Source organism: Crinia signifera, chromosome 5 (genome assembly GCF_055691185.1).
Source record: "Crinia signifera chromosome 5, ASM5569118v1, whole genome shotgun sequence".
NCBI lineage: Eukaryota > Metazoa > Chordata > Amphibia > Anura > Myobatrachidae > Crinia > Crinia signifera.
The window spans coordinates 147974473-147996190 of record NC_139221.1 but is presented as its reverse complement, the minus strand read 5'-3'; the positions used below and the strand labels follow the sequence as shown (position 1 = coordinate 147996190).

Here is a 21718-nt window from a genome sequence, read left to right as displayed (position 1 = left end):
TTTTCTTGCGACCGTTCGATCGACCGTATACACGTTCGGCCGTCCGAAACATACGACCGATCTGCGCGTACACATATGTACAATTTTACTGGCGACGTCCGATGTACTCCCGTCCAAACAATCGCAAGAAAAAGATTGTACCACCGTACACACTCTCCCGTTCTGGCTATTCGAACGATAAAAATGTACACAACATTATCATAATGGGCTGGATTAAAAGAGCATAGCAAAACGAGGCGTGATCACGGAACAAAGAATCGTTCGTGTAGTACAGTGAATAGAGCCGTGACTATTCAGATCATTGCTAGCTGTACTGGATATACGTACGTACGTTCGTTCGTCTATCGGTGCATTTGGGCCTTTTTAATCATGAGCTTGAGGAGAAGGAAGGCTCGTGCGTGCATTTTGGCTGCTATGGCCATCAGATTGCGGGCTATTAAAAAAAGAAAAAGGACCAAGAATCGGAGCTGCTGGACCAGAGACTGGCTTCTGAGGAGAGACACCTTCTCCCACATGCCATTGCTACAGGAGATACGGGAGAACAATCCTGATGATTTCAGGAATTATCTCCGTATGGATGACGCTACCTTCATGGAGCTGCTGACACTGGTTACCCCTTTAATAGAGAGAGAGGACACCTATTTCAGGAGGCCTATTTCTGCAGAGCAGAGACTGGTGGCAACGCTGCGTTATCTGGCAACAGGCAGGACCCTTGCCGACCTGAGATTCACAACCGCAATATCATCTCAAGCGCTGGGGTTGATAATACCAGACACCTGTGATGCCATCGTCCAAGTTCTACAGGAGAAATACATGAAGGTAAATATAGAAATTACATACATGTCCCCCATATGTATAGCTGTGCACATACCTGTACCCTATATGTATATCATTACAATGCCTGTTAATGTAATCTTTTACACCAGTGGGTGGGGGGTCATTTTGATAAGGCGGGTAATAGCTTTGAGGCTGCAATGGGGGAGGGCTGATGTGTCTAAAATCAACCCAACAGATTAATAATACGCATATACTTTTATATTGCAGTTTCCATCGACCAAGGAGGAGTGGCAAAATATTGCACGTGATTTCCGTGATCTTTGGAATTTCCCTAATTGTGGTGGAGCTATCGATGGCAAACACGTCAGAATCATGCCCCCTGCAAAGAGTGGCTCTTTTTATTATAACTATAAGGGGTTCTTCAGCATTGTTCTAATGGCCATCGCTAATGCTCGATACGAGTTTTTATTTGTGGACATTGGGAAAAATGGTAGAGTTTCAGATGGAGGAGCCCTGGAGTATACCTTTTTCCACGACCAACTGAAAAAAAATCTACTGAATCTGCCAGAGCGGACTGAAAATGAGCACGGTTTGAACTTTGTTTTTGTGGCGGATGAGGCCTTTGCATTGCACCCTAATGTCCTTAAACCCTACCCACAAAGGGCACTGAACAGGGAACGGCGCATTTTTAACTATCGCCTGTCACGTGCCAGGCGAGTGGTTGAAAATGCGTTTGGGATTCTGAGTAATAAATTCAGAATTTTTCACAGTGCCATCAATCTGCGCCTAGATAAGATTGACAAAGTGGTGCAGGCCTGCTGTGTGCTGCACAACTACATGCGCAGAAAAGCGGTGCACACACAACAACTGGGGGCTACAGTGGACGACAGCCAAGTTGTTGACGAGCCTATTGGTCTGACAGCTTTGGCAAATAATTTAAACACCAGAAATGCATCAACGCAAGCAAAGTTGTCAAGAGACGAGTACTTGGATTATTTCAATGGTGTTGGGGCTGTGGAGTGGCAGAATGACATGATTGCTTAAAAATGTACGTTTTTGTCATTGTAAATATATTGTTTTTTGGTGTGTACTAATCAATATTTTGCCAATAAAATTTGTATACTCACAGTTCCGCACAAGTTGTCCTCTGCGTCTTATTGCAGCAAGGAGGGGGAGGTGGAGGCCGAATCACGGCAAGTGAGTGGTAGTACTCAGGTGCCAGGCATTCCTGGAGGGCACAATGCCACGGCACCTGGAGTGCAGACTGTACCCAGTACTGGTGTTTATGTACTAGCAAGTAGTTGCTCCACCACACCTATTTCTATGCCAATTTCTCCTGGTACTTTTGTACAGTCTCCAGGAGCAATACATGAAGGTAAATATTGAAACAACATGCATGTACCCCATATGTATATCTGTGCCCTATAGTCACCCTGCATGGTAAATGATATTTTCACACGGACACCAAGTAGATTACAGAATTTTTAATTTTTGTATAAATTATTAACTTATAAACTTATAAAAAATATAACATAAATAACAAGGAAATAAATAATAAAGAAATACTTAAACATAAAAATATTTAAACTATATTATTAAAACAAAAATGCAATTAAATCAACTATATAAAATATTTACATCTGGTGGTAAACTTGGCCCACCCCATAATCCCCTGTATCCATCGGTGGTTGGGAGGGAGATGGAGTTTGGAAGGGGCCACCAGGTGGACCTGGTGGGAGCGTATTAGCCGCCGTTGCCGGTTGGTGCTGCCTTTGCCCAGTTGGTGGCTGTAAATGGTGATACTGGGGATATTGCACCGGGTGAAATACAGCTTGTTGGGGTATAGGAGCTGGGCTGATGGGTTGAAATTCAACCCTAGGCAGAGGGGTCTCATCGGTGAGACGTGTGTGCCGGGTCAGAGTCCCCACACGGGCCCGGTACAGCGTCTCATAAAATATGCGCTCTACCTCCACCCTTGTAGCCGGGTCCAACTTTCGCAAATTGTCCGCTAATACGCTCCCCACCCGGTCCGCATCATCCTCATCCATGCTCATCAATCTGTTGGCAGACTCCAGGATCTTGGTGGTTGCCACGTCCGCAGCATCTGGAGTCTGCCTCGGCCTTTTGCGCCCTCTTCTTGATGGTGCTTCTGCTGCACTTTGAGCGCTTGATGGAGGTTCACCGCTGGTCGTGGCGGTTGGTGTGGGGGTGGAGCAGAGGGTCGGTGAAGGCAGCTGTGATGCCACCTCCAGCGATGCCGAAGACTCCTCCTCAAATAGCGATGGCTGTAACAAAACAAGATGATGTATCACTATAGATTTTTAAGACTTCCATATATTTTTATATCTACGCAGAAGAACGCAGCCCACACACCACCATGTTGCTGCCATGGATGAAAGTGAGCTAGTTGAAGAGGCGTTATGATTGGCATCTCTGGAAACTAATTATTTAGATACCAGACATAACAAATACTAATTTAAACACCAGAAATGCATCTATGCGTGCTAAATTAACCAGGTATGAATACATGCAGTATTTTATTGGTGTTGGCGCTGTGGATTGGCAGAATGATATTATTTCGTTAATTTTACACCACAAAAAAATATTACAATAATCCGCGCCAGAAAGACTACAACAGTGTAGATACCAGGGATTACCAATGGCAACCAAAACTTCCAAATACAAAAAATGTGGGAAATGCACTTGCGATGTCTGAATATTGATCACTGTCTTCCCAGGCGGATAAGAGTATAGCTCCACCACTGAGAAGAACCAGAATTAGGGCCACAGAGAAGGTCAAATTGACGATGTAGAACCAAAAGGGTGGGGTATCGCCCCCTGCAACTGACCTCTCTGTTGTGCCCAACAGAGAGGTCAGTTGCAGGGGGCGATACCCCCCCCTTTTAATTTTACATGTTCACAATTTTTATACTGTACTTGCTGTTATATTTATCTTGTGTGCAAAAAAATTTTCAAAAAAAATCCGTCTACTTACTGTGCCGCAAATGGTGTCATCTGAAACCTCTTGGGTGCACGCGGAGGTGGAGGGTGCAGGCTGGTTCCTTGAAGTGTTGCCGACCGAATCCCTGGGCAGCTCCTGGTCCACCGTGAAGGCCAGCAGGTCATAGTACCACAGCCTGGGCACATACACTTGGTCTGCCCCTGCCCCAGACCGCTTTGAGGACTCAACCTTATTTAATTCCTTTTTAAATACGGTCCTCATATTAGCAATGCGAGTCCGGACCCACTCCACATTTGCTATGGGGTAGTATGTCTGGCTCACCCTCACCAGCTCCTCCAGAGCAGATAGCCTCTTCTGCCTATTCGAATGGTCTCTGGATTTGGTGTTCCATAAACAATTCTGATCCCTGTAGGCCTCAATGAAATCCTTCATAAATTCGACATTTTTTTCTGCCATGGTTGAATTTCTGTGCCAAAAAATAAAATAAAAAGGCATATTATTTTCTTGATACAAAAAGCACACCATAAACCATTTAATGTACAGGTGTTCAGTCTGTGGGCCACTAGATATACTGTAGCTATAGTACAGGAGTTGAAAGTCTGTGGAACATAGGATACACGGTCACTACAAGCCCCAGCATACCCCTGGCCCACAGATTGAAGTCCCTGTCATAGAAAACTACACATTTTGTTTTAATACTCACCGAAATAAATGTCGATACAGTCCGGAAAATTCGCTGCGCTGCTCCGATCAATCCAACAGCAACGACGGAATATTCTTTCGTGCAGAACGTGGCTTGAAACACAGTGATTGGATGAGCACAGGAATCTCCGCCCCACTCACGTGCTTCGCGTCACACAGACACGGGACATCGAGGAGCCATGTCGGAGGGTCTGGCGCCACCGCATATGGGGGAGGCCAGTACAGAACCTTTGATTTCCAAATCAGTGATAACCACAGATAAAGAAATCGCTGACAGACAGGACAACAAGGAGAAAAAAGTGACGCGCGCATCCGCCATGTCATCTGCAGAGGTGGAACTGATGGTCAAAATGCTGGATAGAAGGGACTACGATTGTTCGAGAAAAACATACCCCAAGACAAATTACAGAAAAGAAATTATTATGCAGCGTGTATGCAAGGAGATAAAGGAGAAGTTTGGGAAAAGAAGGTCCAAATACCAGCTCCAAAAACGGTGGTCGGACCTGAAGCACAAGGAGCAGGCCAAGCTGAAGAAAATTCGTGGAATTATTAAAAGAAGTGAGTCCAATGCCCTAGGTGGCTTTATTAATATACTGTCATGATCCATTACATTTTGAGTGTTTTGCTGACATGTTGCTTGTTTTTATTTACTCAGAGGAAATCCAATCCAGGAGAAGGCATGAGGAAGGCAGAGACAGGGCCTCCAACCTAAAAATAAAGAAGGAGAGTACAACAGGTAAGGTTTTGTACCAGCACACCAACAGAACAACACATGTTTTATACACACAACAAGGGGTAGTAATATGTCACTTTACCTTGTCACTATAGATGATATCCAGGCTGCGCAGCCGATGGAAGGGACCACAGAGGGCCACCAAGTGATTGCGATCACCAGCAGTGTAGATGGTGAGTGTATACTGCAAATCATCTTTATGGGATAGTGACGTATCATTTGTGGAAAGGTAAACATTTCTTTATCTGTACTTATTATAGATATCATCGAGATTTCAGATGTCAGTGCAGAGGGGGAGAAGAACACACCATCACCTGACACGTCCAGCGACGAAAGCACAATGCAAGAAAACATGACACAAGTCCATAAATGTCTACAAGAACTAAGCGGGAAAGTCCATACCGTAGCCCAAAAAATTACAAAAATCCAAAAAGGCGTAGCAGTAGTACACTCTTTATACGAAAAAATTTATAACGGTTTGCATTATAAAGTCAAAAAATAGTTTGTGTACTTTATTTTACTTGGTTCTCCTTCTTGTTTATTTGGAGGCCAGCAGCATGCACCTTAAAATGGTGCATGTCATGGCAAGCAGTCCCACGGCAGCAATGCATCACATGTGAGCAGGCCGGGATGTTCCCATGTGATGCGTTGCTGCCGTGGGACCGCTTGCCACTACATACACCACCATGTTCAAATGTGTTTTCATGTTTTTTTGGGTGGGTGGGCTTTCCTGCTAAACCTTCACACGTGGCACTTATGTCATGGCAAGCAGTCCCACGGCAGCAATGCATCACATGTGAGCAGGCCGGGATGTTCCCATGTGATGCGTTGCTGCCGTGGGACCGCTTGCCACTACATACACCACCATGTTCAAATGTGTTTTCATGTTTTTTTGGGTGGGTGGGCTTTCCTGCTAAACCTTCACACGTGGCACTTATGTCATGGCAAGCAGTCCCACGGCAGCAATGCATCACATGTGAGCAGGCGGGGATGTTCCCATGTGATGCGTTGCTGCCGTGGGACCGCTTGCCACTACATACACCACCATGTTCAAATGTGTTTTCATGTTTTTTGGGTGGGTGGGCTTTCCTGCTAAACCTTCACACGTGGCACTTATGTCATGGCAAGCAGTCCCACGGCAGCAATGCATCACATGTGAGCAGGCCGGGATGTTCCCATGTGATGCGTTGCTGCCGTGGGACCGCTTGCCACTACATACACCACCATGTTCAAATGTGTTTTCATGTTTTTTGGGTGGGTGGGCTTTCCTGCTAAACCTTCACACGTGGCACTTATGTCATGGCAAGCAGTCCCACGGCAGCAATGCATCACATGTGAGCAGGCCGGGATGTTCCCATGTGATGCGTTGCTGCCGTGGGACCGCTTCCCACTACATACACCACCATGTTCAAATGTGGTTTTATGTTTTTTGGGTGGGTGGGTGTCCGTTCCTGCTACACCTTCACGCAAGCACCTGTATGTGATACTCTGTTCAGGTCCGACCACCCAAATAAACAATGTGTTCACAGTAATTTTTGTCAGTATTTCTTAATAAATGTTAAGTGTTTATGCAGAACAATGAACATCACATATCTATCTATCTATCTATCTATCTATCTATCTCTATCTATCTATCTTCTATAACTTCAGGAATGCACACACAACGATTATTTATTTCAAAACAAATGCACACACAACGAATATTCTTTAACAGCATGGGGCGGAAAGTACGGGGGAGAAGACTTCCTGTTGTTTACTTGCTGCGCTGATGGAGGGATGACGCAGCTAGTCAACACCCACATGGGCGTGCTGCGTTTGGGAGGAATGATCGCAGGAACGGGCTGCATATCGATCGAACGTGCGTACACATGTCACTTTTCTTTCGATATGGAGCCGTCCTGTCGGAAGAATATTAAGCAGCAAAGAACCTGCGACCGACCGACCGTGGACGGCCAAAAGCGTTTTTGGCCGTTTATCGATCGCAACGAAGGGATCGGGACAGCGTACACATATATACAATCGAACGGCCGTTCGTCCGCAGATCGGAAGAACGGCCCGACGATTGTACATATGTGTACCCAGCTTAACTGCTAATGCTTTGAACGGAGAATACAGATAACATACCTTGCCTCTGGAATGGGAAGTGACAGGGGCGGGATGCATTCTTCAACTGATTTATTGGAAAAGTCAGTAGTGGCTTAAAGTAAAGGCACTAGTATAACGTCACTGTAGATTTATGTAATATAAGTCAGTAGTTTATTCTGGAATAATTCAGTGACTACCATGCAGCACGGTCAAAATGTTGATGCCTCAACAGTGTTACATGTGTTCTACCCACTGATACAATTCATGTTGAATGAAGACTCTGCATGATCTCCAAAAAACTAGAGACCAGAAGAAAAAAAGATTAATGAGTGAATATTATTCGCAAAATGATCAAATTCAAAATGGTTTACCTCTGCTATCCTATAACTAAAACTTATTGTTTACACAATATAATTGTCCAATTATGTAAAAATCATTTTTGGAGAATTCAATTACCCGTGATAAATTACTGCAGATGTAAAAGGGTGGCAGGCTCACCTGGGCTAATTAAATTCCAGAACTTTTTCACCTGAACCCCTTGTTAGCCCCTGTTCTAATGGGCATTAATACGCATAACTCATGCAAATTGAATTGAATTGTGTGTTGATCGGTTTGCAGCATTCATTAACCTCCTCGTTATCAGGGAGTTTTTTTTTTTGCATTTGTTCGGATGTGTAAAGAAAATCCCCGATAAGTGCTGCTGGTGGGCTCACTTCTGGGCTAATTTAATTGCTTCATGGGAATAATTAGCCCATGATAAATTACTGTGACTATTTAACTTCCCCCTTCAACTAGTAAGCAGCTCACAAAGTAAATTTCCAGCATATGGATTTAGTTATTTGATTTTTGTTAAAAATGAGCGCCTTAGAACTAGTATTTCAACCAATAATACAGCTATACTATATGACTACATAAAAAATACTGGCAAAAAAGATGTATTCAAAATTGTCTTCTCTGTACAGTGCAATAGTGATAAGGGCAATCATTGTGCATACATTGCCAAGTACTCATATGAGCGGTTGGTTACAGGATTTTATGAAATACTGTACCTGCCATTGCTCCTACAAGGATACTTGGGCAAATCACTCCGACCCATGGTACCCCACTCAAGTAGACACAAGCACACCAGCAACAACCTTTTTTTTTTATAACCGTTTTATTAAAATCCTTTCCTTTTATGTCCCATATTTTAGAACTGTCCCACTAATATATGGGATGTTGCTATGTGTTCATTATTACTGTCATCTGTTTGCAACATGCTCTACAGCGTACTATTGAGGGAAAGCGGAACATACATAAATCAGGGTCAAAAGAAGTGCAGGGACGAAAGCAGAGGACAGGGAGGGTGCTGATCGTGAGAACTTCCAACCTAGCGGGAAAAGGCATGTTTGCAAACAGCTTATGGTATATGGTCAAAAGTGTGTTGGTAGACCACTAATGGTCGACAAACAGAAGGTTGACACACGAAGAAGGTCAACATGGTCAAATGGTTGACATAGCAAAGGGTCAACATGTTTTCATGTTTTTTTGGTTTAAAAGTTGATATACACACCATCTTAGGGTACCACTTCACTCGCCATGCTATGGGCACGGTTCCTCCCTGTGCTTTTAACACTATGCCCACTGGGATGGTAATGTATAAAAAAGTAATTAAAAAAAATCCTGAAAAACTCATGGCAACATTTTTCATGTTAACATTTTGATTGTGTCGACCTTTTGACCTCGTCGAACCAATGCTTATCAAACTTTTTCATGCGTCTTCTTTCTGTCTGTCGACCAATAGTGGTCGTAATAGCAACTGATAACCTAGACATTGTCATCCTAATGACCGGATAGCGGGCAAACAAATTCATCTGATTTACATTATGGAAATTGTGCTTTAACACCCTATATGCAATGTGCATGTATTCTGTTTCCCATAGTCCTTTATGCCTAAATAATATGGGGTTATTCAGACTGACTGCACTGCTTCAAATTCATAGGCCGAGAGATTATCGATCGACTGCCTGTGCATATGGCTCACAGCACGCATGCGCAAAACCGTCCTGCAATAAAGTTCATTGTCAGAATGGCAGCGTTTAGTTGTGGTAATTAGCCGTTTACTAGAAGTGTCAGGGAAAACACAGGCATGCCCAGGTATTTTCGGGAGGGTGCGTGCCATCAGCACAGGCCCCGATCAGTCTGTTTTTATCGCACTGGCTGAGTAGGTCCTGGGCTACGCACAGATTGCACACATCGGAAAAATCATTAGATAGTGAGTGATTGCGAATGTATTGGCAGCTGATCGCAGGCCTGCAGTATTTTTCTAAGCTTTTGCAGCCTTGCACACGGCAGGATTTCACTCTGGCTTGTAGGCGATTACCTGATCACAGGGCTCCGCAAATTAGCAGCCCAGAAATCAGGCCTGAATAACTCCTTATGTTTTGCAAATTTGTCTCTGGTGTGTATGATCTTATAATTTTAGAAGTTTATTGGTGCACTGACCACACGTTTCCACCTGCTAATTACCATGTTGTCTGTACCTATTCCACAGATGCCTTTTATTTATTGAATCCAGAGAAATACCACTACTTGAATCAGTCTGGATGTATCACAGATGAGACTATCAGTGACAAGGAGACATTTCAAGAAGTAAAAGTAAGGCACTGCTCATCCTTTCCTTGTGCTCCTCATAAATGATCCTAACTATAATCTGTGTGTCTTTTAGGATAGAGGGCCAGATGTACCAAGCTAGAAACGTGATAAAATAGAGAGTGATAAACCACCAGCCAATTAGCTCCTACCTGTCATTTTTTTCAAACACAGAGCGAAATGCACTAAACAATAAATGCGGTAAAAATCCAGTTTTCATTGTTTTTACCACATTTTCATAAGCAGTAACGCCCCATAGCTGGTGTAACCCCATAGAAGCTTATGGGCTTCCCTTCGCATCCCCCACCAATCCGAGCCGCCTCTGTCCAGGCTGCCTCCTACTGTGCTGCCCGGACCATTGACCTCCTCCTCCCTGCACCTCTTCCGGGAGCAGGGAGGAGGAGGTGGAGCCCGGCAGCACCTGCAGCTGTCTGAGCAGGGAGCTGCCGGGCAGGAGAAAGGGGGAGAGCCCTCGGGACCGCTCACACATCGCCGGGCGCATCGCAAAGGGCGGCTCTTAACGCAAGAACTGTACTTTGCAATAATTATCTCATATGTTAGTGCATATGCGATAATTATCTTTGCGGTAGCCGGCAATGTGTGGTGGAGAGGGGCCATGGATGTTACTCCCGCCCACAGCCTGTGACATTGCATTTAGTAGCTGGTTGGCTGATGGGCTATCACTCTCCATTGTATCACTTTTCAAGCTTAGCACAGTACATATGGCCCTTATCCAAGTAGTAGCTGGGTGCTTTGGTAATGTACCTTACCCTTCCCTGTGCTTTCTGCATCTCCTTATTGGAACAAAAATTAAAAATAAATCTCAATATGCCTAACTAAACCATAACTATCATTTAAAAGTATATCATCCACCTGGATATGCTAAGAAATACTGGTTTAACTAAGTCAAAGTAAGCAGTTAGAGAAGAATTCAATTACAGGCATACCCCTTTCCAAATCAGAATTGCATTGTGGTAGCAGCCGCTCTTTATGGCAGCCAAAACTGTTTGCTACTGAGAGGGAATCAAGCACATTTGGGTATATTAAGGATTTGGCCAGGAGGGTGTAGGATGTCAGACGTAGTGCTGTTGCTGGGGTATAAATGTTGTGACAATGGTAATTCGCACCTTTTGCCCTGAATTGAATTTTCCTCTATGTGTGCGTGTATCTGGTCGCAAAGTTACAAAGTGCCTGAATAATCATGATTGCGTCTCAATGATTGTTGATTGTTACTAATGAAGAGTAAGCCACAATTGTTTATTTGGAAAGATTACATAAGTTGTTGCATGTGCCTCAGTTTCCCACAAAACCTTGGCACTAATCATGTGTGGTCTCACATAGGAGGAGATGTGCAGTGCTTTTCAACTCTTTACAGTACACTTTAGCACATGTAATATTGAACCAAATGTAAAAGGGTTTGAGAATCCGAAAGTGAGGTTTTGGGAGAGATTTCCCATTTTTTTGCCATGTAAATGATTGTTGCTTTAAAAAATTGGGAAAACTCTACCAAAATCTCACTTTCTGATTCTCACACGCTATTACCTTTGGCTAATGATATGTAATAATTTATCAAAATAAACAATTGGTAGCTTACTTTCAGTACCTTTAGTAAACACTAAAAGGCCCTATGAGATTTTATCAGATTTGACCCAATGCAGACGGATTGGACCAATTTATCTGACAAAATCTGATGTTCCTGATGCTGTAGGACCCGATGCACAATCCCGTGCGCAAGAGATTGATCCTCCTGCACATAGGATAAATCTCAAGTCAATCAGGTCCAACTTGTCCCTCAGACAAGTTGGACAAGTGTATGGGGGTCTTAAAGGCTGTGATCTTCCCCAGCAGCTTCCCTGGAGTGCTACATGAGATTTGTTACTTGATGTGCCATTTTTTTACATGCAATTTGGTCCAATAAATTGCATGAGACTTGAAAAGCCGGGTAAGTGCCGGGCGGCCGGTGTGAAAGGGTATTAGTGGTGTGCATATCAGTAGATAGATTGTAAGCTGTTACAAAATTAATTAAACAAATCTTAAAAATATATCCATATAAACTAACAGTGTTTTTTGGGCAAATCTATAACTTAGAGATTTTCTGTCAGAAGCCAAATTATTACAGAAAGTAGATGCTACTGCTATTGCACGTTAATAATGGTTGGCTTTTTAGTGAGTGAACAGAATTTACGTGACCTGGTTGTCCCAGAGACACAAAGTTTTGCATATTTATGTGTCCATGCGTGTAGAGTCTGTTGTAGGTGTCCCAACATGGAAATACCACCATCATCATATTCAAGAAATATATTCTACTGTTGGTAATGGGTGTATAAGTCCTATCCCGGAGTCAATTCTAGCCACATCCTGCTGCAGTCATTACCCTGGCTGGGAATGTTTTTTTGCATGCATGTGTTTCCTATTACATTATTATATGTATAGCCTTTTGTGCTAATATTGTGCTTCATTTTTTTGCTTGCAATTTAAAACAAAATCATTAAACATCAGTGCATATTCTCATGTATTGCATATTTTAGAATGGTCTAAAATTATTCCTAACCATTTATACAGTTGAAAGAGTGGTTTTATCTCATTGTTCCATATTTTTTATATCAGCTACCCTTCAAACATAATTAGATCTTTGACCCCTGCATTTTTATTTGCATGCATTATTACAGATTGTTTTGCAATAGTTCCCTAACTTGTTCAGAGAGCTATTGCTTAGGGTTGCAGTACAGTGTGTTCTGTGCATATTCCACTCATTGTATTGGAATGTAAAATATTTGAGAAATAAATCTGAGGGAAAAGAAGATTTAGTATAAAAACAGAAGTAAGTAGGGAATCCACACTTTAGATGTCTAATGTGGTCAACTGATGAAATCCAGCAGAAATGTGGTAATACACAATGGCCTTTATTCTGATCTGATTGCAGTACAACTTTGTTTGGAAAATGGGCAAAACCATGTGCACTGCAGCGTGGGGCAGATGTAACATGTGCAGAGAGAGTTAAATTTGTGTGAGTTATTTTGTTTCTGTGCAGGGTAAATACTGGCTGCATTATTTTTACACTGCAATTTAGATTTCAGTTTCAACACACCCCACCCAAATTTAACTCTCTCTGCACATGTTACATCTGCCCCACCTGCAGTGCACATGGTTTTGCCAATTTTCCAAACAAATTTGTACTGCGATCAGATCTGAATAAGGGCCAATGTACAGAGATTGGTTTTCAGAAGTGCAAAGCCTATAAGAAGAAAATATCTGGGCGATTGTCCATTGTTCTCTAAATTGCCACATGACACAGACATATACTGCATAAACAGAAATATATATTTTTTTAAATCAGATATTATTTTTAACATTTTATTATTAAACTGCACATAACGGAGAATATATTTTCATTATGGATAACTTATGTTGCCTAGTCTTAACAAATTTGTGCTTTTCAGGATAGATTATCCTAGTGTGTTTTTTTATACCCAGAACGAGGCCTTAGATTGCTTAAATTATTGCCCTGTGAAAAAAAAAAAAAACTTAAACCTGACAAATATTTTTTTTTTAAATGTTTTTGATTTCTATATGAACAGTGTGTAATCCCAATGTTATAACTTTCCTGCAGACTGCCATGGAAGTCATGCAGTTTAATTCTGAGGATCTACGTGAAATTCTTAGATTGCTTGCTGGAATTTTGCAATTGGGAAATATTAATTTTATAACTGCTGGTGGGGCGCAAATCTGCACAAAAACAGGTAAGAATCAGCACTAAAATTCAATATTGCATTTATGAAATACTATCATGAAAAAGGAATAACTGGCATAAAATAATAATAGACAACTTATAACTTAACACTGAATAAATAGGGTATAAACAACTTTGATATGTATTCCTAATTTTACTTTCAAAATAATCATCATATCAAGATATCTGGTGCATGATGCCTCACCATTCAACAATTTTATTTTATAAATTAATTCTGAAGTACTAATTTCAAATTGATACAGTACTGCCTTCATCAAGTAGATGGCAGTAGTACTCTAAGTACAAACTGTGACACCTATTTGCCTTTAAAACTGCTGTCATGACAGTACTACAGCTAAAGGCCCCATCCACTAGTGCGATTTGGGCCCTTTGCATCTGATTTAGATGCAAAGGGCTCAAATCGCATGTATTTAACTTCCGATCTGATTGCCGATCCTGCGCATCATTCTCATCCTCAAATCATCCTCAAGTATTCATATTCAATTTTTGCTTCAGTTTAAAATAAACATGATAATCAGTGATAAAAATAAATAAAAAAAGGTAAAATCATGTAACTTTTGCAATCCAAAACCCGTAAATTCAGATTTAAAGAACCGAAGATCCGAGCCGGGACCATGCTTGGATTGGATCTCCTCGTGAGATCTAAACCGGGTTTTGGATCTATAAAAATTTGAGGGGATTCAGATTTCTGGAGAACCAAAAAGCACGTTTCTACTTCTAAGTGATCTTAATATCATCTTTGCCTAAATATATTTTATGTCTTGTAAAACAGACATAAACTTAATATTACTTTTGAGTTTCATTATTAATTTAATATAACTCTTATCAAAAAATTTACTCCTCTCCTGACGACTGTAGTATGTATTATTTGGAATGTTTGTGCTTTCTTATATGTATTTTTTGGGGATGCGGTCATTTGGTCTACTGCATTATGGTCGACAGTCATTAGGTCGAATCCATTAGGTCGACATGCTAAAAGGTCGACATGACTCTAGGTCGACATGGGAAAAGGTCGACATGATTCTAGTTCGAAAGGTCATTAGTTCGACAGGTCATTAGTTCGACAAGGTCATTAGTTCGACATTGTCTATGTCGACATTCACAAGGTCGACATGGAGTTTTTCACTGTTTTTTGAGCCAACATGTGCCGACAGGCGGTATTTCATGCCCTACCATCCACTAGGGCGTGGTGGGAGAATAAAATAGTGTGCCGAGCGTAGCGAGGCACCGTGCCCGACGCATCGCGAGCGCAGCGAGCGATGCGAGGGGATGCAGTGCACTTTAAACTGTGTCCATGTCGACTGTGTTGACATTCAGGTAAAAAAACAGTGAAAAACCCCATGTCGACCTTGTGAATGTCGACATAGACAATGTCGAACTAATGACCTTGTCGAACTAATGACCTGTCGAACTAATGACCTTTCGACCTAGAATCATGTCGACCTTTTCCCATGTCGACCTAGAGTCATGTCGACCTTTTAGCATGTCGACCTAATGGATTCGACCTAATGACTTTCGACCATAATGCAATAGACCAAATGATCCCAACCCATTTTTTGTGTAATTGGATCATGATTTGTAAAATACCGTATATACTCGAGTATAAGTCGACCCGAATATAAGCCGAGGCACCTAATTTTACAACAAAAAAACTGGGAAAACTTATTAACTCAAGTGGGACCCTCACTCGAGTCTAAGCCGAAAACACCATAAAAACTGTTCTGAAAAAGTAGGCTTATACTCGAGTATATATGGTATACTAAATTGCATTTTAAAATCCCCTCAGTCTTTGCAAATATTATACCTGGCATTTTCTTACATTGTATTTGGCAGTGCTCCTCACAGTCACATGGAGATCATATTTCTGTTTTTGTATGTAATCATATCACAAAGATCACCAAGATTTGTCCTTTGCTTCTTTTGTGTTAAAATGTATGTACAACCGGAAAATCCCATACATGTGCATGAGGTACTTTAGGTAAAGTTCCATGATTTAACATAAATGAAAAAATAACACACTTAATTATTTTTTTCTGAAATGGTTACAAGGATTATACAAATGAATGTTACATGGATTACACTGTTTTACCTTTGGTATCAGCACTAGGAAGGACTGCCGAGTTGCTGGGGCTGGACTCAGAGCAACTGACAGAAGCACTAACTCACAGATCCATGATCCTAAGGGGAGAAGAGATCTCTACTCCACTCAGCATAGAGCAGGTAAGTGGTCAGAATATCGACGTGTCAAGTGTAGAAGTTGAATAGAGTGGAAATGTACATATTTGAATAGAATTACATACACTTAACATCTTTCTGTATATGTGTGCCAGATCACCTCTAATTTGTATAACAGTGACCTCTAAAAATAGATAAGAGCTTTTGGCACACTGGAGGTGCGGTTTATGAGTCAGAGAAGAATGTATATGTATTCTATATGATACTTTCTGTAGAGCACTGCACTGGCGGAGAGGAGGGGGCCCGGTCAGAGCCTGCACATTGCCCTCTCCTCTCTTAAAGCACCACGGATTATACGGTTACACTACATCATTAAATGCATCCTTTTACCGCTTTCAGATCGCAATGTCGAGTCAGACCCGGGATCTTAATCCCAGGTCTGACCCGGATACGATTCAAGTCTAGCATTTTCACACTAAACTTGGGTCATCCATTATACAGAGGGTGATCCGGGTTTAAACCCTTCTTATAACCTGGGTCGAATTGCCAGGTTGGTCGACCCAGGTTATTAGCTGTGGTGCTTTTCTACCACACCTCGACCCAGCAGCAAACTGGCAATTCCCCGGTTTATTTTTGAGATCTAAAAGGGGTATTTTTAGGGCAGAAAAACGATTTGTGTTGTATTTATATACTTTTTGTCTTATGTAATACCACAGGCTATAGACAGTAGAGACTCAGTAGCCATGGCTCTCTACTCACAATGCTTTACATGGGTAATCAGGAAGATTAATAGCCGAATAAAAGGAAAAGATGACTTCAAATCTATTGGCATTTTGGATATTTTTGGTTTCGAAAACTTTGAGGTAATGTACCCTTGCATGTCACTACTATACATATAATAATTCATATGTGCCTTAGTGATGTCACTGATTCCTATTTCTGGGTATTGAGGCAATGGATTCCATTTGTACTGTATTTTACAAGGAAAACAATAATAGTTATGGTGGTTTCTATGACAGGTCGTCTATTCCTACTGATGAGTCACTGTTTCATTTTGCTTTCTGCTGTCATTTGTGTAACATTACTTTTTACTGGGATCGCAGGTTGCCATCTGTGGGACTAATTCAACCATACTGATCTTTTGGCAACCTTAAAGTCATGCATTTCTGACTTCCCCTCTCCTAAGATCCTTAATCAGAGATCCAGTGGACACTTACGGTCAGATGTATCAAGCTTCACAAAGTGATAAAATGGAGAGTGATAAACAGCCAGCATATTAGCTCCTACTTGTCATGCTACAGGCTAAGTTTGAAAAATGACAGGTAGGAGCTGATTGGCTGGCTGTTTATCACTCTCCATTTTATCACTTTGTGAAGCTTGATACATCTGGCCCTTAGGGGGGAATTTAATAGGATGAGATAATCAGAAAGTGATAGATTTGGTAAGAAATCTCCATTTTTTTTAAAGCGCCAATCTTTTACACTGCAAAACTTGTTTGATATTGAAGTGTGAATGATTGCCGCTTTAAAAAAAACTGGATATCTCTTACCCAGTCTTTCACTTTCTGAATCTCTTATCCTATTAAATTTCACCCTTAGAGTTTTGCGATTTGCCATATAATGGCTCTGCCCCTTTTTGCACAGTACTTATAGTTATAGGTGGCATCCTGCAGCTGGTGGGCCTTGATGTTGCAATTCATTTTGTGTCAGGGTTGTTTTTGTTGGGTGCCGGATGGGGTCCGGACAGTTGGGATCCAGACAGGCATTTACCCGACGTCGGGATCCCGACTATCAAGACACCGCAACGTGGCGAGCGCAGCGAGCCCGCAAGGTGCTTTGTTGCGCTCACCATGCTGTCTGAGTCCAGCCAGTCGGATCCCGATGTCCGGCTAATGACTGTCGGACCCCTATACCACACCTGTTTTTGTTGTCATGGTCAACTAGTAACAAGTCGGTTGCAAATAGAGAGTAAAAGTGCCCATACACTGCTGCATATTTTTTATACGTGTATTTCTTTGCTACTACAGGTTAATCGATTTGAACAGTTCAGTATAAACTATGCAAATGAAAAGCTGCAGCAATATTTCAATAAGCACATTTTTTCCTTGGAGCAGCTAGAATATAGCAGGTGAGAGTAAGATGTGTGTGTAGAAGCCATTTTTTTTTTTACAAACCACTTTCTTTTGTAATATACTGTATATATAGATTCATCTTTCTGTGTCCAAATATATTTATCTCCATGTCCATCTAACTGGAAACTGAGCACAATCTACTAAACATAACTTGCTTTGCTAAACTGATACTTACAGCTTTGTCAGACAGGTAACCATGCATTTGTAAAAGCAAAACTTTGTTTAGTAAGCCTTACTTTCTTGTTACTTAATACATTTTCTACTGTGATTTTCTTAGAGAAGGACTTGTGTGGGCAAGCATTGATTGGACAGATAATGGAGAATGTCTAGACTTAATAGAAAAGGTAAGGATCTGTAGATCTGCCATAATAAAACATCATACAGTATTTGTTTTATCAGATGGGATATATAAAAGTTTAATATGGGCTGACTGCATTAGCCACACAGTTCCATAGGTAACTAAATGCAGAGTTCTAATAACTATGCTCCTGAATGTATAAGCAGCAGAAGGTAAGGCAAGGAAGAGTATTAATTAGCTGGAAATATGTTGTCATTCTCCTGTGTCTTCTAGTGCAAAGGGGGTTATTCTGGTTTAATTTTTCACTGGCTCGTAAATGCCGCCGCCCACCTTCGCAGGCCAAATTCGGCTGCATGGATGCGAATGGGTATTTTACATTAATATCCATTAATGGGAAACACCCATATAATTTGATGGTCGCCGAATGATGAGGAGGGTACATGCAAAACTAAGACACTCTAAGGTGTTTTAGTTTTGAGTGTATTCCTAAAGGGAAAATGGTGGGCAGCTGACATCCGTTACCAGGCACACACTTCACAGGGTGATTTCCATGGGAACGCCCAGTACCCACCCCCGCCCCACTGCAATGGTGAGAACACTCCATTCGCCGTGGCCGCACACACCCTGCACAAACCAGAATATCCCCCCAAAGTGTACTACAGAGCAGTAGACATAACATACAGATGACAAAATGTAGTATCCCTAACCTAAACCATTGACTTACAGTACCAAGTACTTTTTATCTTATAAAAAGATATCTGTAGTACACAGTCTTGAGACGCTTATTTAATTCAATTGTGAAATAATACTGTACATTTTATTAATCCTGTTTACAGAACTAGTCATAAGAATGAAATACTGTATTATACAGAAAAAAAGCCAGTACTGTCTGATTGTGATATCATTATAAAATAACTGCTGGTAATACCGATATGTTTAAGCCAATTATAGAGAAACCTGGTAGTTGTATTTTAGGTAGTTGTATTGTGATGCCTCCCCAAAGCAGTCTGCAGTACTTTGCTGGAACTGCTATTGTAAGTAATAGTAGTAAGCAGATGTTTTAGGAATATGGGTCAGATGTACTGTATCAAGCTTCAAAAAGTGATAATGGAGACTAATAAACAGTCAGCCAATCAGCTCCTACCTGCCGTGTCAAAGGCTGAGTTAGAAAAATTACAGGTAGAAGCTGATTGGCTGGTTGTTTATCACTCTCCACTTTATCACTATTTGAAGCTTGATACATCTGGCCCTATGTATGAAAAATGTAATGCTTACTTTACAAAAACTTGTTGTAAACAAACATTGTTACATGTTTGACATTTACATTCATTCTGTGATTTCACATTTGATTAGAAACTTGGCTTGTTAGCACTGATCAACGAAGAAAGCTACTTTCCACGCGCTACTGACAGCACCTTATTGGAGAAGTTACATAATCAGCATGCAGTAAGTTATCATCATTTTGTCCTTATGTTGTAGATAACACTTTCGCTATTGTTTTCATGCCAGTCCTGCAAATAAATCAGAGATTACTAAACAATAATGTATGTCCTTAATCAGTCTTTTCTGACAAGGTCATACATTATTGTTTACAGCTTTCTCTGATTTGAGCACCAAAAGAAGGCCAAAGGCCAATTATAGTGTAGTCATTTTGTATGTTTTAAAAATACACAATTAAAAAATGTGACATAAAATCAATAAATCAATCAAATGTAACAAGAACTCTCATAGGGGTTAAAAGGGAACACATGAGTCCAACCTCGCCCTATCCATAGTGCAAGCTACAGTTGGGTACAGCGTCCTTCACAAGTGTCCTTTGAAGCCAATTATCCTACGACTTCATTGTCTGCACAACTGCCCCAGGAATGAGACGACAGTACTTCTTTACTCCATGATATTTACAATGGAAAACTATCAAGTTACACTAATCACATTACGTGCCAGAGACGTAAACAATTTCTTCTTGAATTCTACAAAAAACATGACTGCTACTATGCAATAAAAAATTTTTTTTTATTGTTTCGTCAATTCCAAGTAACAATATTCATAAAATATTAAAACTTTTTTTTTGTAATCACTTACGTATTTTGCAGATGATTTTGCGTCAGAATAAAAATGATACACTATATTTGTGATGAAAACTAGTAAAGTAAAAGAAACATCAATATCATATAAACTATTATTGCCTAAATTGTGAATAGATCTAATAATAATGCCCCCCGTACACGGTCCGTTAATCGGATCCGTTGTGTGCTTAAACAGCACACATAGGATCGGATCGCATGCCTGGTGCATGCAGTGTGCATGCACTGCGATCCGATCCGATGTATAGCTAGTACAAAAAGTATGTGCAGCACATACTTTTTGTACCGTACTATGTGATGCGCGGGAGCGCGCATCGCATAGTACAGAACGGAGCCATACACAACGGACCGTGTATGGGCTCCTTAAGGTTAATACAGATGGAGCCAGCCTCCCTCTTGCTGGCGAATCGCCAGATTGTCTCCTCTGGCGATCCGCGAGCGGCGAGGTGCTCCATCTGACTGAGACGTGCGTGCGTCTCACACGCACGCGCGTCTCAGTTTCCGGGCGACGGGAACCCTGTCCGTCTCCGCTTCAGGGAGACGGACAGGGTTAGGTGGGAGAGCGGGGAGGAGGTGGGGGCCCTGGGTGACCGCCGGCGGGGACCCGGGGAAGTGCCATCGGAAGGGGACGCGCGCGCATCTCGTGCGCGCATGTCCCCTTTCGCAGATAAGATGGCGGCTGGCGGAGGATGGCGGATGGCGAATCTTCTGCCATCCCCTGCAAGAGCGAGGCCTGCTCCATCTGTACTTTGAATCATATAGTCATAACTATTTTATATTGTGTATTTGAATAAACAGATATTATGGGTCTAATAAACAGATATTATGGGACTTTTTGACATGCCAACATTTTAACCGCTTCAACGTTTTGACCGTGGCACCATAATGGTATGTCTGCCTCTGCCATTGCATGTCAGTATTTGGACTGTCTGTTAATTGCCTGCATCCTGTATTGTGATATTGTGGTATGGCATATGTAGGAATTAGGAAATAGACAACATGAAAATATGACATCGCAACTTCTGCACCATAAACTTCAGTGGTGAAATCTATTATATTATTTATTAACAGTTATTTATATAGCGCACACATATTCCGCAGCGCTTTACAGAGAGCTTACATTCTATATTCCCTACTACATGCATACACACACACACACACACACACTCATTCTTGGGTTAATTTTGTTGGGAAACATTTAAATTACCAGTATATTTTTGGATTGTGGGAGGAAACCGGAGTACCCGGAGGGAACCCACGCAAGTATGGGGAGAATATATAAACTCTGCACAGTTAGGGCCATGGTGGGAATCGAACCCATGAACTCAGCGCTGTGAGGCAGTAATGCTAACCATTACACGGTCTGTGATGCCCATCATAGTGAAACAG

The 21718-nt window shown here is 41.6% G+C and overlaps 2 protein-coding genes across 3 annotated transcripts in view; one reads left to right on the top strand and one right to left on the bottom strand.

Moving 5' to 3' along the window:
• Nucleotides 1-21718, top strand: part of MYO10 (myosin X) — a 221199-nt gene that overhangs the window by 118661 nt on the left and 80820 nt on the right. The window contains exons 9-15 of the mRNA XM_083188111.1: nucleotides 9793-9896; nucleotides 13501-13630; nucleotides 15743-15861; nucleotides 16533-16679; nucleotides 17843-17943; nucleotides 18225-18291; nucleotides 19599-19691. Coding sequence (XP_083044237.1) covers nucleotides 9793-9896; nucleotides 13501-13630; nucleotides 15743-15861; nucleotides 16533-16679; nucleotides 17843-17943; nucleotides 18225-18291; nucleotides 19599-19691 — 761 coding nt within the window. The remainder of the gene's footprint in view (nucleotides 1-9792; nucleotides 9897-13500; nucleotides 13631-15742; nucleotides 15862-16532; nucleotides 16680-17842; nucleotides 17944-18224; nucleotides 18292-19598; nucleotides 19692-21718) is intronic.
• Nucleotides 2325-5823, bottom strand: LOC146080629 (uncharacterized). 2 transcript variants are annotated; one of them, XM_083188110.1, is made up of 3 exons: nucleotides 5257-5823; nucleotides 3773-5149; nucleotides 2325-3062 (listed from the first exon to the last, which is right to left on the bottom strand). In XM_083188110.1, the coding sequence occupies exons 2-3, from the start codon at nucleotides 4262-4264 to the stop codon at nucleotides 2412-2414; spliced, it is 1143 nt and encodes a 380-aa protein (XP_083044236.1). In that variant the 5' UTR covers nucleotides 4265-5149; nucleotides 5257-5823; the 3' UTR covers nucleotides 2325-2411. The 2 variants fall into 2 exon arrangements, with proteins under 2 accessions (XP_083044236.1, XP_083044234.1); XM_083188108.1 differs by having other exon boundaries at nucleotides 3773-5823.

Excerpts from the sequence above, each read along its gene's own strand:
- LOC146080629 (XM_083188108.1), bottom strand. The coding sequence starts at position 4,264 with ATGGTGTGCTTTTTGTATCAAGAAAATAATATGCCTTTTTATTTTATT. Across the intron at positions 3,063-3,772 it reads ATGACACCATTTGCGGCACA|CCATCGCTATTTGAGGAGGA; the intron begins GTAAGTAGACGG and ends GTTTTGTTACAG.